The 13,632-nt window shown below is 45.3% G+C and overlaps 2 protein-coding genes across 2 annotated transcripts in view; one reads left to right on the forward strand and one right to left on the reverse strand.

Moving 5' to 3' along the window:
* Nucleotides 1–203: 203 nt before the first annotated feature.
* LOC135550358 (tyrosine-protein kinase receptor UFO-like) lies at nt 204–9,246 on the forward strand. The gene is made up of 18 exons (XM_064981076.1): nt 204–632; nt 986–1,193; nt 1,297–1,397; nt 1,479–1,661; nt 1,802–1,882; nt 1,980–2,291; nt 3,897–4,036; nt 4,209–4,353; nt 4,517–4,646; nt 4,757–4,851; nt 5,464–5,559; nt 5,706–5,783; nt 5,883–5,975; nt 6,111–6,232; nt 6,380–6,489; nt 7,196–7,355; nt 7,503–7,639; nt 7,751–9,246. Exons 1-18 carry the CDS (start codon nt 554–556, stop codon nt 8,214–8,216), a joined length of 2,736 nt encoding a protein of 911 aa, XP_064837148.1. The 5' UTR covers nt 204–553; the 3' UTR covers nt 8,217–9,246.
* The window catches only part of LOC135550359 (ryanodine receptor 1-like), a 71,173-nt gene continuing 66,064 nt past the window's right edge, over nt 8,524–13,632 (reverse strand). The window contains exons 96-106 of the mRNA XM_064981077.1: nt 11,554–11,684; nt 11,397–11,439; nt 11,167–11,300; nt 10,946–11,006; nt 10,669–10,815; nt 10,447–10,581; nt 10,163–10,319; nt 9,962–10,026; nt 9,728–9,828; nt 9,588–9,639; nt 8,524–9,468 (exon numbers count right to left, since the gene is read on the reverse strand). Coding sequence (XP_064837149.1) covers nt 9,373–9,468; nt 9,588–9,639; nt 9,728–9,828; nt 9,962–10,026; nt 10,163–10,319; nt 10,447–10,581; nt 10,669–10,815; nt 10,946–11,006; nt 11,167–11,300; nt 11,397–11,439; nt 11,554–11,684 — 1,122 coding nt within the window. The 3' untranslated portion in view covers nt 8,524–9,372. The remainder of the gene's footprint in view (nt 9,469–9,587; nt 9,640–9,727; nt 9,829–9,961; nt 10,027–10,162; nt 10,320–10,446; nt 10,582–10,668; nt 10,816–10,945; nt 11,007–11,166; nt 11,301–11,396; nt 11,440–11,553; nt 11,685–13,632) is intronic.

Raw genomic sequence — 13,632 nt, forward strand, 5'->3', positions numbered from 1 at the left:
TGTACTATTCTCAATGTACTATTTCTTCAACGTTTGAGTGTCCATGAAAGTCAGAAATGTGAATGAAGAAGAGGGAGTAATGGAGGGGGAAAATGTCAAGAGCAAGCCCAACCGGCCGCAGGAAGGCGCTATTATTTCGCAATGGAATAATAGCGCCATCTTGCGGCCAGTTGAGCTAGTCAAGAGCTAAAGTTTTCCCTATGAGTAATTCAATCGTGAGAGACATGCCTAATACTCGCGGACTATTTGCTTATTAAACTAAATTCAGTCTCGGGGATAGGCTACATCAGATCCAGCAGTAGTAGGTTATATTGTGAATTCGACTCCTGGAAGAAGAAAAACTTTTTCAATAATTGCTATGAATGGCATAGTCTAATCTCAAGGATAACTTTTTGGAAAGCGTCTGAAACCTTAAGGAAATAGTCTAACGGGGATACTGTGCGAGGACGAATTTCATTTTTTTGCCTGGAAGGATGGAAAGATGTCTGTCTGAGGCATAATTTTAGTCGTAGTAGAGACCAATCTTGTTCTTCAAGAGCAAACCTGAACGAGGATGAAGGGCAGCAGAGGGTGTTTGCCTTTATTTGTTCTTCTGTTGATGGGTATAAAAGTTACAGTGGTCCCTGTGCCAGGTGAGTCAGCATTGATGATATCAGAGATTATGTTGTCATTTTAGCAATATAAATGACCTCTCAGAAATGACCATAACGTATGTTTTATCATTTGAGAAACATAAATTGTATTATTTGAAAAACGTATGTTATTTTCTTTCATTGCGGTTTATCTTACTTATGAACATTTTAGGCAGGTATATAGGGTTAGTCTAATATTACAGTTGATTGACAAGACAATTTTACACTATATTTAATGGTAAACTTAGCTCATGCTTCCCCGAGTGAACTTGGTATTCATTCATCTAATTTAGGGACCATATTTACTGAATGTCAGTTTAACATTCAGATTAATGGGTGTCCTTTGAATCAAGTGTTTCAGTTTGTGAAGAGCCCAGCCAATGTAACCTCATCCCTGGGTAAGCCGGTGCAGGTGCTCTGTACTCTCCAGGGAGATGGAGGTGGAGAGGAGCCTCCGGATGTGGTGTGGTTTAGGGACGGTCAATCCCTTGATTACGCTGACACCAATCAAGTCCAAGTGCCTGTCACTGAAGGAAGTTGGCTGACCCTCAGTGAACTCAGGTCATTCTCAATTATGACTCTCTCTCTCTCTGTCTATGTCACACATTCTTAGTCTGACTTATCTTTTTTTTCAGTGACAGTAATATGTCTTGTCTGTCATCAGAATTGATCATGTGAAACTGTCAGACATTGGGAGATACCGTTGCATGGCAACAGTGGGGCGGAAGGACTTGATGTCTCAGGAAGGGGTCATTCAGCTAGAAGGTAGAGTTTCTCTCTGTCTCTTCAATAATCTGTCTTTTTATTTTCGACAGTATCTTACTCAGAGTTCATCGTCTTTTCCAGGAATCCCTCATTTCTCAGTGGAGCCTCATGACATGACAGTAGAGGCTAATGTTAGCCTCAGCCTGCAGTGTATGGCCCATGGGCCTCCAGAACCTGTCAGGATCATCTGGCTGCAGAATGGAGGACCACTCAACACGCTCCAGGACCCTGTATCCCACTCGCCCTCCACTCTCAACATCACAGGTAAAGACTTTTCTCTTACTTTTGCATTTTGCTTACAAACAGCACATTATACTGGCTTAAAATTGAAACCTGCATTCTGTAACTGTCTATTTGCTTTTCTGTCCGTCTGACTGACCACCTCCTTGCATCCCCGTTGTTAGGCCTCAACCATACAAGCAGCTTCTCCTGTGAAGCCCACAACAGTAAAGGTGTGGCTACCTCAGCCTCGGGAACAGTGACAGGTCCGTACCAACAGGGAAGTCGTTCGACGTAAACGACTTATGACTATGTTGATTTGTTTGGCCTCATTCATGACTACCTCTCTTGTCTTGGGTGTAGTGGTTCCCTCCCAGGCACATGAAGTCCAGGCCGTAGAGGTTACCATCTCTTCCCTGCTGATCTCCTGGGAGCCTGGCTTTGGAGGGGTGTATCCTGTCTCTGTGTGCTCTATACAGGCAGCTCCATCTGGTCCTGACCGCACTGCATTGCTTAATCACCTGGTCCACAATCAGAATGTAAATGTACCACCTGCCCGACACCTGATCCCAGACCTGGAGCCCTACTCCTCCTATGACGTGAGGGTGGCTTGCCGTAGCAGTCAAGGTGCTTCCCCCTGGACACCATGGGTAACACTGCGCACATCTGAAGGAGGTAAGCTGTTTGCCACAGTCCTCGACCCACCACCCCATCAGAGTGTGTTTATAGCAATTCTATTACTGATCATGCATTTTGTTATGTATTCACATCTACAACTCTTAGGTATTCTAGCAGATGATTTCGTCCTGAGTGACTTACAGTACAATGAGTTAATGTTAAAGTGCGATACCTATGTAGCAGAGGTCAGTGACCTACAGGGGGAACAACGAGAGTTGAGTGACTGTGAAGCTAGGCTGGTTATGGGTCAAAGGTTGTTCTGGAAAGAAGAAGAAATGTTTGGGAATTGGTTAAGGATTCTCAAGTGTTTTTGATCAAACAGACAGAAGAGATACAGGTATATGGTTTTGAAAAGCAGAGGGGTCTAGCGTTTCATTCTAAATATTCATCTGAAAAGGGCCAGATGGATGGAACCTGACGTTAGTTAAATCAAGATTTTCAGTGCTATTCCTCTGAGCTGGCAACAGACAGTCACATTTGCCAGTAAGAACACCCTTCTCTCCATCCTCAGTGTTTTAAAATATAAACTTCTATATTGAGAAAGTTGCTTGAGCGAAGGAGGAGGTACTGAGGGCAGAAGGGAAACAGATTAAGCATTCTCTATTCATGGTTTGGCAGAGGTGGCTCAATCCTGCTGTGTCCATATAATGCCGCAGTGTGTTTGAATTATGGCCGGTGGAGAAGCGGTTTTTCCATGCCAACTCATGCTTTCCGCAGTCTGTAATGTAGACATGTTTGTGTAGAAGGGAAATAGAAAGAGAGACTTTCGGAGAGAAGGGGAAAGGGGGAAACAGCCAATTTCACAGTGGTGTAGTGCACATCAACACACCATCAACTGACCGCTAAAGAATTTTCCATTCTATCAAATCAGTTTCCAGATGTCAGGCTTAAAAGAAAACACCCTTTTTGTGCTGGGAGAATGCATGTTTAGATTAGTTTGATTCCATTAGCTAAACGATGCTGACCGTCACTGTCAAATTCATTCATTTCAAACACTTGTTGTTGTTGTTGTTGCATGCGGTAGATAACTCATGACTCCTAGTGCTTAGCCTAACCAAACCATTTAGAGTCTTTGCTTTTGTCGGTCCTATTTATCTGGAAATAACATGCGCGCATGACGTGGCACAGACCTGTAAGGTGTGTGTGTGCGAGCGAGCAATATTCCCGACCTCCCCACAAAGTAAAAATATCTTATCCCTCCCATCTACATCTCTCTCCACTGCTCCTGGGTCAGAGGTAGAGGGGAGTGAGAGGGGCGCGGGCTGAGGGAGCGAGCGAGAGAGAGAGCCGGGTAGATGGAGGGAGAGGGGAAGGTGCTTGTGTTTTTGTTGGCCGGGGTGGAGCCACATATGGAAACGATCAGCAGTGGAACACTCACCGATGACATCACCAGGCAGGGTCCAGTACAGGCTCCAGCCGCAGCCCACGCTAAGACTCACAACGTGACAAAAATGCCTTTATTTACATTGTTCTCTTAATAAGATGACATTTTACGCACAGAACTTTGCACACTGGTTTTTAACAGCATGAGTTTGGTAGTGTGTGTTACAGGTCATTTGATATGTTGTAAACATTATTCCTTTTTTGGCATGGATCTGACAGTACCAGAGGCAGCACCAGACAATGTGAGTGGACTGTTTAATGGAACAGAGGTTATTGTCAGCTGGACCAAGCCGCCAGGCAGACTGAATGGCCAGATACTAGGGTACAGAGTGGAGTACAGAACCCCTAACAAGTCCAAGGTAACCCATGTTACAGTTGTCAAAGTAAACATATGTATTAGTCTCTCTCTCTCTCTCTCTCTCTCTCTCTCTCTCTCTCTCTCTCTCTCTCTCTCTCTCTCTCTCTCTCTCTCTCTCACCCATTATATATTTATATGAGAATCTTTGCTGTTGTTTTGTTTTCCTGCTTCAGGCTGTTATGGAGTCAGTTCAGTCCTCTGAGCTAGCTATCCCGCTCTCCAGCCTCCTGGACAGTGTGTCCCTGAGTGTGAGTGCCTGTACTGTGGCAGGGTGTGGCCCCTGGAGCCCTGTCCAAACCCTCAAACAGAAACAGCCTGGTGAGTCTGGACAGAACAGAGGGAGACAGTAGGATGGTTGGGATGGGGCAAAGGAGAGGAGGAAAACGGCAGGAGATTCCAAATGTTCTCAGTTGATTCAATCAGGTAGCATATTCCAGTGTCTGTGTAATAGTTTACATACCTCTCTTTCCTGCCTTTTTAGATCTCTCCCCACATCAGGCATTTTCCTGGCATTGGTGGTATGTGATCATGGGGATTGCTGTCGGTCTGGCCTTGATAGGGTTCATCGTGGTGTATGCAATCATATTGCGTCAAAGAGAGACATGCTTTGGGTATGTACCTATGGGTCTCCCTGTATCCCCTTTGTTCTATTCTTTTGTCGTCATCATTACGGTTTGACGATCAATTAAAAACACCTGTGTGTTTGTGTGTTGCGCGACAGGAAAACATTTGACCCTATGAGAAACGGCGGTGGAGACTTCGTAGTAAGATACAGCGCCCGACGCACCTACAATCACCAGTCGAATGAAGCCACACGTGAGTTGTCATGCCAGTGACGTAAGAGGAACAGTCACCGGTAAACGCCTTGGAACCAAGCGGTGTGTCATGAAGTTTGGGAGTTCAGGAACAGATGTTGAAGATCAGATTTCATCCGTTTGCTCAATGTTGTTCTGTGCCAGATGTGGTGGGGAGTGGGAGGGGGGGGGGCAGAGTGGTGTCAGGATCTGGCTGTTAACAACACAATCCGCTGGAGAACACAGAGAAATTAGTTTGAGAATTAGAGTTCAAGTCTTTGCAGTCACGCTGCTATTATTCTTAGAGGACAAAAGGCTTCCAAATATTGAATTATATTTCTTTCAGGACAAATGGGAAATGTTCTAAATCATAGTTTTGGGATGTGTTTTGTTGCCAGAGCATTTTGTTTCGACACACATCGTTGTGAAAAGACAAAACAGGAAGAGGAAACATAGACTGTAAGCCTAGAACAGTTTCACAATAATGGACTCATATTCTGCATTGTTCTTCAAAATGGAATCTCTCATTTGTTTAAGGGCAGTGGGAGAGAATTAACGCTCAAGTTATTTTTCCAATACTGCATGTTTTAAGAATCCCTGTTTCTGTGTAAGAGAGTATTAACCCTGTCCGCAGTGAACAGCCTGGTGATCAGTGACGAGCTGAAGCACAAGTTGCAGGATGTGATGGTGGACCGACACAAGCTGACCCTGGGCAAGACCCTCGGCGAGGGTGAGCTCCAGCTGAAGCCTTCGTCATACGCTATGTGCTGTCACCCAGTCAGTCATGAACTACTACATCCTAGGGCCTTAAGAGGCTTAGATCCCCAGCTACACCAACCCACCGGACTAACAGCGCGTCCATGTCTTGATCTGCAGGGGAGTTTGGCTCCGTCATGGAAGGGCTTCTGGTGCATGAAGAGACTGTCCTCAAAGTGGCTGTGAAGACCATGAAGAGTGAGTGATCGGACAGTGTCGGATGTCCCCATGTGCGTCTCCCATGGTGCAGTATGTGTCAGTTTGACCTCAGCCACCCTCTCCTTCTCCCTCTCGTAGTTTCCATCTGCACTCGCACCGAGATGGAGGACTTCCTCAGGGAGGCTGCTTGTATGAAGGAGTTTGACCACCCCAACGTCATGAGACTCCTCGGTGAGAGACTGGGCTGATTTTGTTTTGTCACTTATCGAGCGACTATTAACACGCTGTAGTTTTTGTCTCCCAAATGTCCGTTACCAAGTAGGCTTGACTCGATTCATTCGGTTGTTTCCCCAATCCTCCCTGTAGGAGTGTGTCTGCAGACGGTAGAGAGGGGAGGCTACCCATCCCCTGTCGTCATCCTGCCTTGTATGAAACACGGGGACCTGCACAGTTTCCTGCTCTACTCTCGACTTGGGGACAGTCCTTTGGTCAGTTCCCTTCCCTCCCACGCAGATCGGAAAGGTTTTTGTTACACAAATAAAAATTGAGCTCTTTTCTCCTTTCATTGCGTGTTCCATTTGTGCTGCTGTATAGCACCCCCTGTCTGTATCTTATCATCTGTCTCCATTCATCAGTCCCTGCCATCTCAGATGTTGGTGAAGTTCATGACAGACGTCGCACGGGGAATGGAATACCTGAGTGACAAGAGGTTCATCCATAGAGACCTGGCAGCGCGAAACTGCATGTGGGGATTCTCGCCTCTCTGTTCTGTCCTGTCCGTGTCCTCCTGTTTCTCACACATACTCCTCAATGTTTTTCTGTGATGGTCTGAGAGAATGATTGTGACACAAGTTGAGCATCTTGAGTGATACAAGTAACAGTACTGTTTTACGCTGCTATTACGTTGTTTGTGCTCATCTGCACACACACGGAGTGCACAAAACATTAAGAACACCTTCTTAATATTGAGTTCTACCCACCCTCTTTTGCCCTCAGAACAGCCTAAATTCTTCAGGACATGGACTCTACAAGGTGTCGAAAGCGTTCCACAGGGATGCTGGCCCATGTTGAGTCTAATACTTCCCACAATTGTGTGAAGATGGCTGAATGTCCTTTGGGTGGTGGACCATTCTTGATACACACGGGAAGCTGTTGAGTGTGAAAAACCCAGCAGCGTTGCAGTTCTTGACACAAGCCGGTGCAACTGGCACCTACTACCATACCCCGTTCAAAGGCACTTCAATCTTTCATTTTGCCCATTCACCCTCAATGGCACACATACACAATCCATTGTCTCAATTGCCTCAAGGCTTAAATCATCTACACTGATTGAAGTAGATTTAACAAGAATAAGGGATCATCACTTTCACCTGGATTCACCTGGTCAGTCTTTCACGGAAAGAGCAGGTGTCCTTACTGTTTTGTACACTCAGTATATATCTGTCCTGCAGGCTGAACGAGAATATGACTGTGTGTGTGGCTGATTTTGGCCTATCTAAGAAGATCTATAATGGAGACTACTATAGACAAGGACGCATTTCAAAGATGCCAGTAAAATGGATCGCCATCGAGAGCCTGGCAGACCGAGTGTACACCACCAAGAGTGACGTGGTGAGCTATCCAAACTTTGTCCAGCTACATTATGTGACCCATGTCTCCTACTTTATTTGGGTTTTAACATCCTGCAGAAGAATTCATAACAAAGAGTAAATACAAGTACATTCTTTTTGTGACTGTGCTTATTTCCCTCTCTCGAAGTGGTCGTTTGGAGTGACTATGTGGGAGATAGCCACTCGGGGACAGACGCCATACCCTGGAGTGGAAAACAGTGAGATCTACGACTACCTTAGACAGGGCAACCGCCTCAAGCAGCCCCCTAGCTGCCTGGACACCATGTGAGTGCCTGTTTCTGGATCTGTATTTAGTGGTGTATAGTAGAGGCAACCAATGTACCTTTCCTGGAGTATCTGGATTTTGGGTAATTTTGTATCTCCTCTATACTGTAGCTACTCCCTGATGTTCTCCTGCTGGCTACTGAGTCCTAAGGACCGCCCGGGGTTCCCCTCCCTGCGCTGTGACCTGGAGAAAGCCCTGGAGGAGATGCCCGAGCAGGAGGAGGCTGATGACCTGCTCTACGTCAACATGGAGGAGCCCACAGGCTCTCTGTCGGGGGCCGTGGGGGGCTGGGAGCCTTTTGGACTGCCTCACCCGTCCTACCAGAAGAACATGGGCCCTCTGGAAACCGTCCAGGTGCATCATCATCATGCTGATCGCTATGTACTCTGCCCTCAGCGCGAGGCCCAGCCCTATCTCAATGACTCTATTGACAGCCTGAGCTGGATGGCCTCCTCGTCAAGCCCCACCCTGCAGCTCCAGGCCTCCTGCTCCTCCTCCCCCACCTCCTCTCTATTGCTGGACGGGCAGGACAACAGGGAAGGAGAAGGATGGGACCGGAGGGTCTTCAGGAAGTGAGGTTTAAAAGGCTCACAGAGGGACTTCCAGTAGTTGTGAAGAAATACTGAAGAAAGTCAAGTAGTCAAATTAACAAGGTCAAAACAAATCAAGGATTGGTTGTGTTACGGACGGTTCAACGGTTATGTACATACTGTATACACTGTAGTCAATTGTCACTAATGTGGAGCCACCAAATCACATGCTAGATAAATATTTATCTTCCCAATATGAATATTAAGAAACCAAATCAACTAATCCGTTGGCACGGACTGTGTAATAAATTGGTATAACCCTTTACTGAAAGGAAACTACATCAAACTGTAAGTGCATCAAAGCCTTTTATTTAATAAACCAATGAACAAACCCATTAATAAACCAGTATTTTGTTTTTGTTTTAAGAAAACAAAGTAGCGAGTTCCCTCAAACTAAACAATGTACTGGATACAATAATGCATTCATGGCATTCAGACTAGCCAGGCTTAAAATACATTCAATAAATTAAAAACAAATAAATACACAAACCCTAGTTCCTACGGCAACGACACAGTAACCATCATCAGTTCTGTTGAGAGAAATAGTAATAATTAAAACAGATACAAAGAACATTTCAGGGAAAAACCTTGTCAGTTGAAAAGCAGCCGTTGAAGAGCATTTAAAGTCAATATTGTACTGTATGTAGTGGTTATAGCGCTTTTCCAGTGGGCTGGTAAAATAGCTTTGAAGGATAAAGTACCATCAACTATACTCCAGTTGTGTTTACAGTATATCTGGTACCGGTATCTCTTGCTTTATGAGTAGGAGGAGATATCAAAGTACTATACCAATAATGACAGTTTTGGTACAGTATCAAGATGCTGCTGTAGTATACGACCAATAAAGTTTGTTCCAATAATTTAGGCACTGAAGTTTTACAAAATTGACATGCATAATGCACTTAATTATTGAGAATATTTGTGGGTGTTGGCAAATGGGAGTAGTTTCCCACATTCATGCGCACAATGACATTTCAAGAATTACTGTCACTTAATGTTTCAACTTGACATTGCTACAAACACTTCTAAATGCAGTTATTTAGTTTTCATGTGTTTGGGTCCAACTCTCTTCCATACAGTATTGTGCAGCTATTTCAGTATGGTTTACTATGTTATTAAACCTACTAATTGTAGTAGTATGGTTATGCAAGCTGATCCTCATATTGCTTCCTGAAACAGTCCCCGGCAGGGAAGAAGTCCCACGCTCGCTCCTGGTACATCTTCCACACATATGACTCCTGGAACAGAAGAGGAACCAGGACAGAGGGAGAAAAGAAGAGACAGCCAATTGAAATGAATGGCTACAAAATGGGAGGCATTTGGTGCCACGAACACAAAGACTGACTGACAGACTCACCTGGCCAGTGTGCTCCGTCTCATCTTTGTTGATGAGGTACATTAAGAAGAACCTGCAGAGGACAGACAGACCGGCAGGTCAGCGTGATGGCAGATGGTCATGGACACACACTGTTGACTGATTACAGGGAGAACACGTACATGTAGTTGGCCAAGTTGTGTTCCTCCAGGGTGTGGGTCTCGAAGCCGTGTGGCGTCGTATCAAAGTAGTCGCTTCCAATTCCACAGATGAAGCACTTGGTCTACAAGAATCAAATAAACAGAAACAGTAGGCAAGATGGTGGTATGTGCCCAACTATGTGACTGACTTAAACTCACCTAAAACTGATGAACGCCAAAGATACAATAACATTTAAAAAAAAAAAAGATCTGTACCTCCATGTCTTCCTTAACCTGCTCTTGTTGGTCTCGGAGCTCTCCGAAGGCGTCAATGATCAGACCTGTAGGAAACACACAAACTCATATCCCTTACAGTCGAATGACATTATGACTAGATATCCGAGATTGCCATTAGCTTGAGGTACTGTACAGTGGTGGAGTAGTGTTTTGGAATGCATAAGAGGGACGGTGCCTTACCCTGAATGATGGCCAACAGGATGACAATGACAAAGAAGAAGAAGGTGATGTCAAAGACCACCCGGTAGAGCTCGTACACGTCTCCCGCCGGGTCCTCGATCTCGTCCCCTATGCCACCGCCAGCACGCACTCCCACGTACATGTGGAAGAGGTAGCACTGACACAAGTGGAGGGAAGAGAGCACATTGAATATAGAGAAGTAGTAAGTAAACTCAAACACGCTTGTACGACTATAGAGTATATGGTACAGCATAGAGCTGGCAGGAAACATAGCACCGACTCACAGTCATCATGTCGTCACATTTCATATCCGGCTCATCCTCATCTTCACTCTTATTGTAAAACTTGCGGAAGAAGATAAAGGCCACTACAGTGTAGAGATACACCACCACTGCCAACAAGCCCAATGTCATCATGAGCTAGGAGGGAGACAGGGAATGAGTCGTATCAGCAGCACATTCACTGACAAACGGAGGCTGGAAGGGTGTTACTGTTCAGCTCCCTACCTGTTTCCCATTGTGGGTGACAGAGGACAGGATAGTACGCAGATCCTTCACACCGATGGCTATGTCCAGCAAGTGACAGGCATAGAAGAAGTTGTTATAATGTCCAAGCAAGGACATGATCGTGTACCAACACAGATAGAGAAAAGTCTGGGGGAAGAGATTGAAATAGTCATATAAAGCTTGTCTTCAACTTACAGTATGAAAATGAACAATTATTATAACCATTACATCTACGGCACAAATATAGAAAATAGTATTCATCTTTGATCCCTCTTACCCCGTCTGTGAACACAACTCCACATTTCCAGATCTGGTACTTAAAGTCAATAGATGTACACCTGAAAAGTATAGGATTGGATTTCAATGACAAAATGTTCTAGTATTTATGTAGCTAGTAGGGTTAACAATATACCGTTCATTTAAGTGGCTAAAAAACAAACATGAAAAGCTCCCCAATCAAGATTGGAGAAGTGTGTAATAACAGCATTGGTTTAATACCAGGCCAACGTGGAATTGTCTGGTTCCTCTGGCTTCTTATCAGTTTGTTGACTGACGTCCAGCGAGGCTAGATCCATGCCTAAGAGCTCTGCGATCCTCTCTCTGCCGTAAATGTCTCCATACTTATCCAGGACCTGGCCACACAGACATACAACATGGGCCATTCCATCCAGAGACCAACTTAACCAACTTCATCCCTTCAGAGCCTCCAAAACCAAAAAGTGTCTTACCTTTCGCTTGACAAACTTGTCCCAGTAGTTGTTTGGGAAAGAACTGTGAATAGAAATGAGGAAAGATGTGCATCATTTAAGCTGTAATTCCTCACACTTTCTGAAAGGAGATGATATACGATTATTGGTAGAGGTGGACTTCTAGGAGCTTGCTTACGGTGTGTTGAGGACCAGCCTGTCCCATTGGCCTTTGATGTCATCATCCTCAGGCTGCTCTGTGATGTAAAGACCATCAAACTCCAGCTTCCTGGCCAGCTCCTTCTCCCTCTTAAAGATCACCAGAGGGATCTGAGAGGAACGCACATTGTCTGTTGTCATTCAGATGTTTATGTCAAGATACAGATCACTCGTGTTCTTGATGAAAAAAAATCCGGAAGCGGTCAGATGACGTCGATGCTACACTACAGGATTAGAATATGTTCTGTGATTCATCCAATGGCATTGAGGAGTATACCACCTCAGTCACCAGCTTCATCAATAAGTGCATCGACGACGTCGTCCCCACAGTGACCGTACGTACATATCCCAACCAGAAGCCATGGATTACAGGCAACATCCGTGACCGTACGTACATATCCCAACCAGAAGCCATGGATTACAGGCAACATCCACACCGAGCTAAAGGCGAGAGCTGCCACTTTCACGGAGCGGGACACTAATTCAGACGCTTATAAGAATTCCCGCTATGCCCTCAGATGGACTATCACACAGGCACAGCGTCAATAAAGGACTAAGATTGAATCCTTCTACACCGTCTCTGACGTTTGTCGGATGTGGCAGAGCTAGCAAACTATTACGGACTACAAAGGGAAACAGCCGCAAGCTGCCCAGTGACGCGAGCCTACCAGACGAGCTAAATGCCCTTTATGCTCGTTTCAAGGCAAGCAACATTGAAGCATGCGGGAGAGCACCAGCTGTTCCAGACTAATGTGTGGTCACACTTTCCTTTGAACAGGTCAACATTCACAAGGCCGCGGGGCCAGACGGATTATCAGGGTGTGTACTCAGAGCACTCGCGGACCAACTGGCAAGTGTCTACACTAATATTTTCAACTTCTTCCTGACCAAGTCTGTAATGCCTACATGTTTCAAGCAGACCACCATAGTCCCTGTGCCCAAGAACGCAAAGGTACCTGCCTAAATGACTACCACCCCGTAGCACTCACATCGATAGCCATGTAGTGCTTTGAAAGGCTGGTCATGGCTCACATCAACACCATCATCCCGGAAACTCTAGACCCACTCCAATTCGCATACCGCCCCAACAGATCCACTGATGACGCATTCTCAATTGCACCCCACACTGCCCTTTCCCACTTGGACAAAAGAGACAGCCAATTGCTGTTCATTGACTACAGCTCAGAGTGCAACACCATAGTGCCCACACAGCTCATCAATAAGCTAAGGACCCTAGGACTAAACACCTCCCTCTGCAACTGGATCCTGGACTTCCTGACAGGCTGCCCCCAGGTGGTAAGGGTAGACAACAACAATCTGCCACCCTTGTCATAGACTGTTCTCTCTGCTACCACACGGCAAGCGGTAACGGAGCGCCAAGTCTAGGTCCAATAGGCTTCTAAACAGCTTCTACCTCCAAACCATAAGACTCCTGAACGTCTAATCAAATGGCTACCCAGACTATTTTCATTGCCCCCCCCCCCACCTCTCCCCCTCTTTTACACCACTGCTACTCTCTTGTTATCATCTATGCATAGTCACTTTAATAACTTTACCTACATGTACATATTACCTCAACTAACTGGTGCCCCTGCACATTGACTCTGTACCAGTACCTCCCTGTATGTAGTCTCGCTATTGTTATTTTACTGTTGCTCTTTAATTACTTGTTACTTTTATTTCTTATTTTTATCCGTGTTTTTTAAACTGCATTGTTGGTTAGGGGCTCGTAAAGTAAGCATTTCACTGCAAGGTCTAGACCTGTTGTATTCTGAGCTTGTGACTAATACAGTTTGATTTGATTAGTATGTAGTAGAAGTAGTAATACAGTAGAGGCTGATGAGAGGAGGATGGCTCATAATAGTTGCTGGAATGGAGTGAATGGAATGGTATGTTTGATACTCAGCAGCCTCCATTGTAGTAGATGTGTGTGTGTGTGTGTGTGTGTGTGTGTGTGTGTGTGTGTGTGTGTGTGTGTGTGTGTGTGTGTGTGTGTGTGTGTGTGTGTGTATGTGTGTGTGTGTGTGTGTGTGTATGTATGTATGTATGTACAGTGCCT

This window comes from Oncorhynchus masou, chromosome 12 (assembly GCF_036934945.1).
Source record: "Oncorhynchus masou masou isolate Uvic2021 chromosome 12, UVic_Omas_1.1, whole genome shotgun sequence".
Taxonomy (NCBI): Eukaryota; Metazoa; Chordata; class Actinopteri; order Salmoniformes; family Salmonidae; genus Oncorhynchus; species Oncorhynchus masou.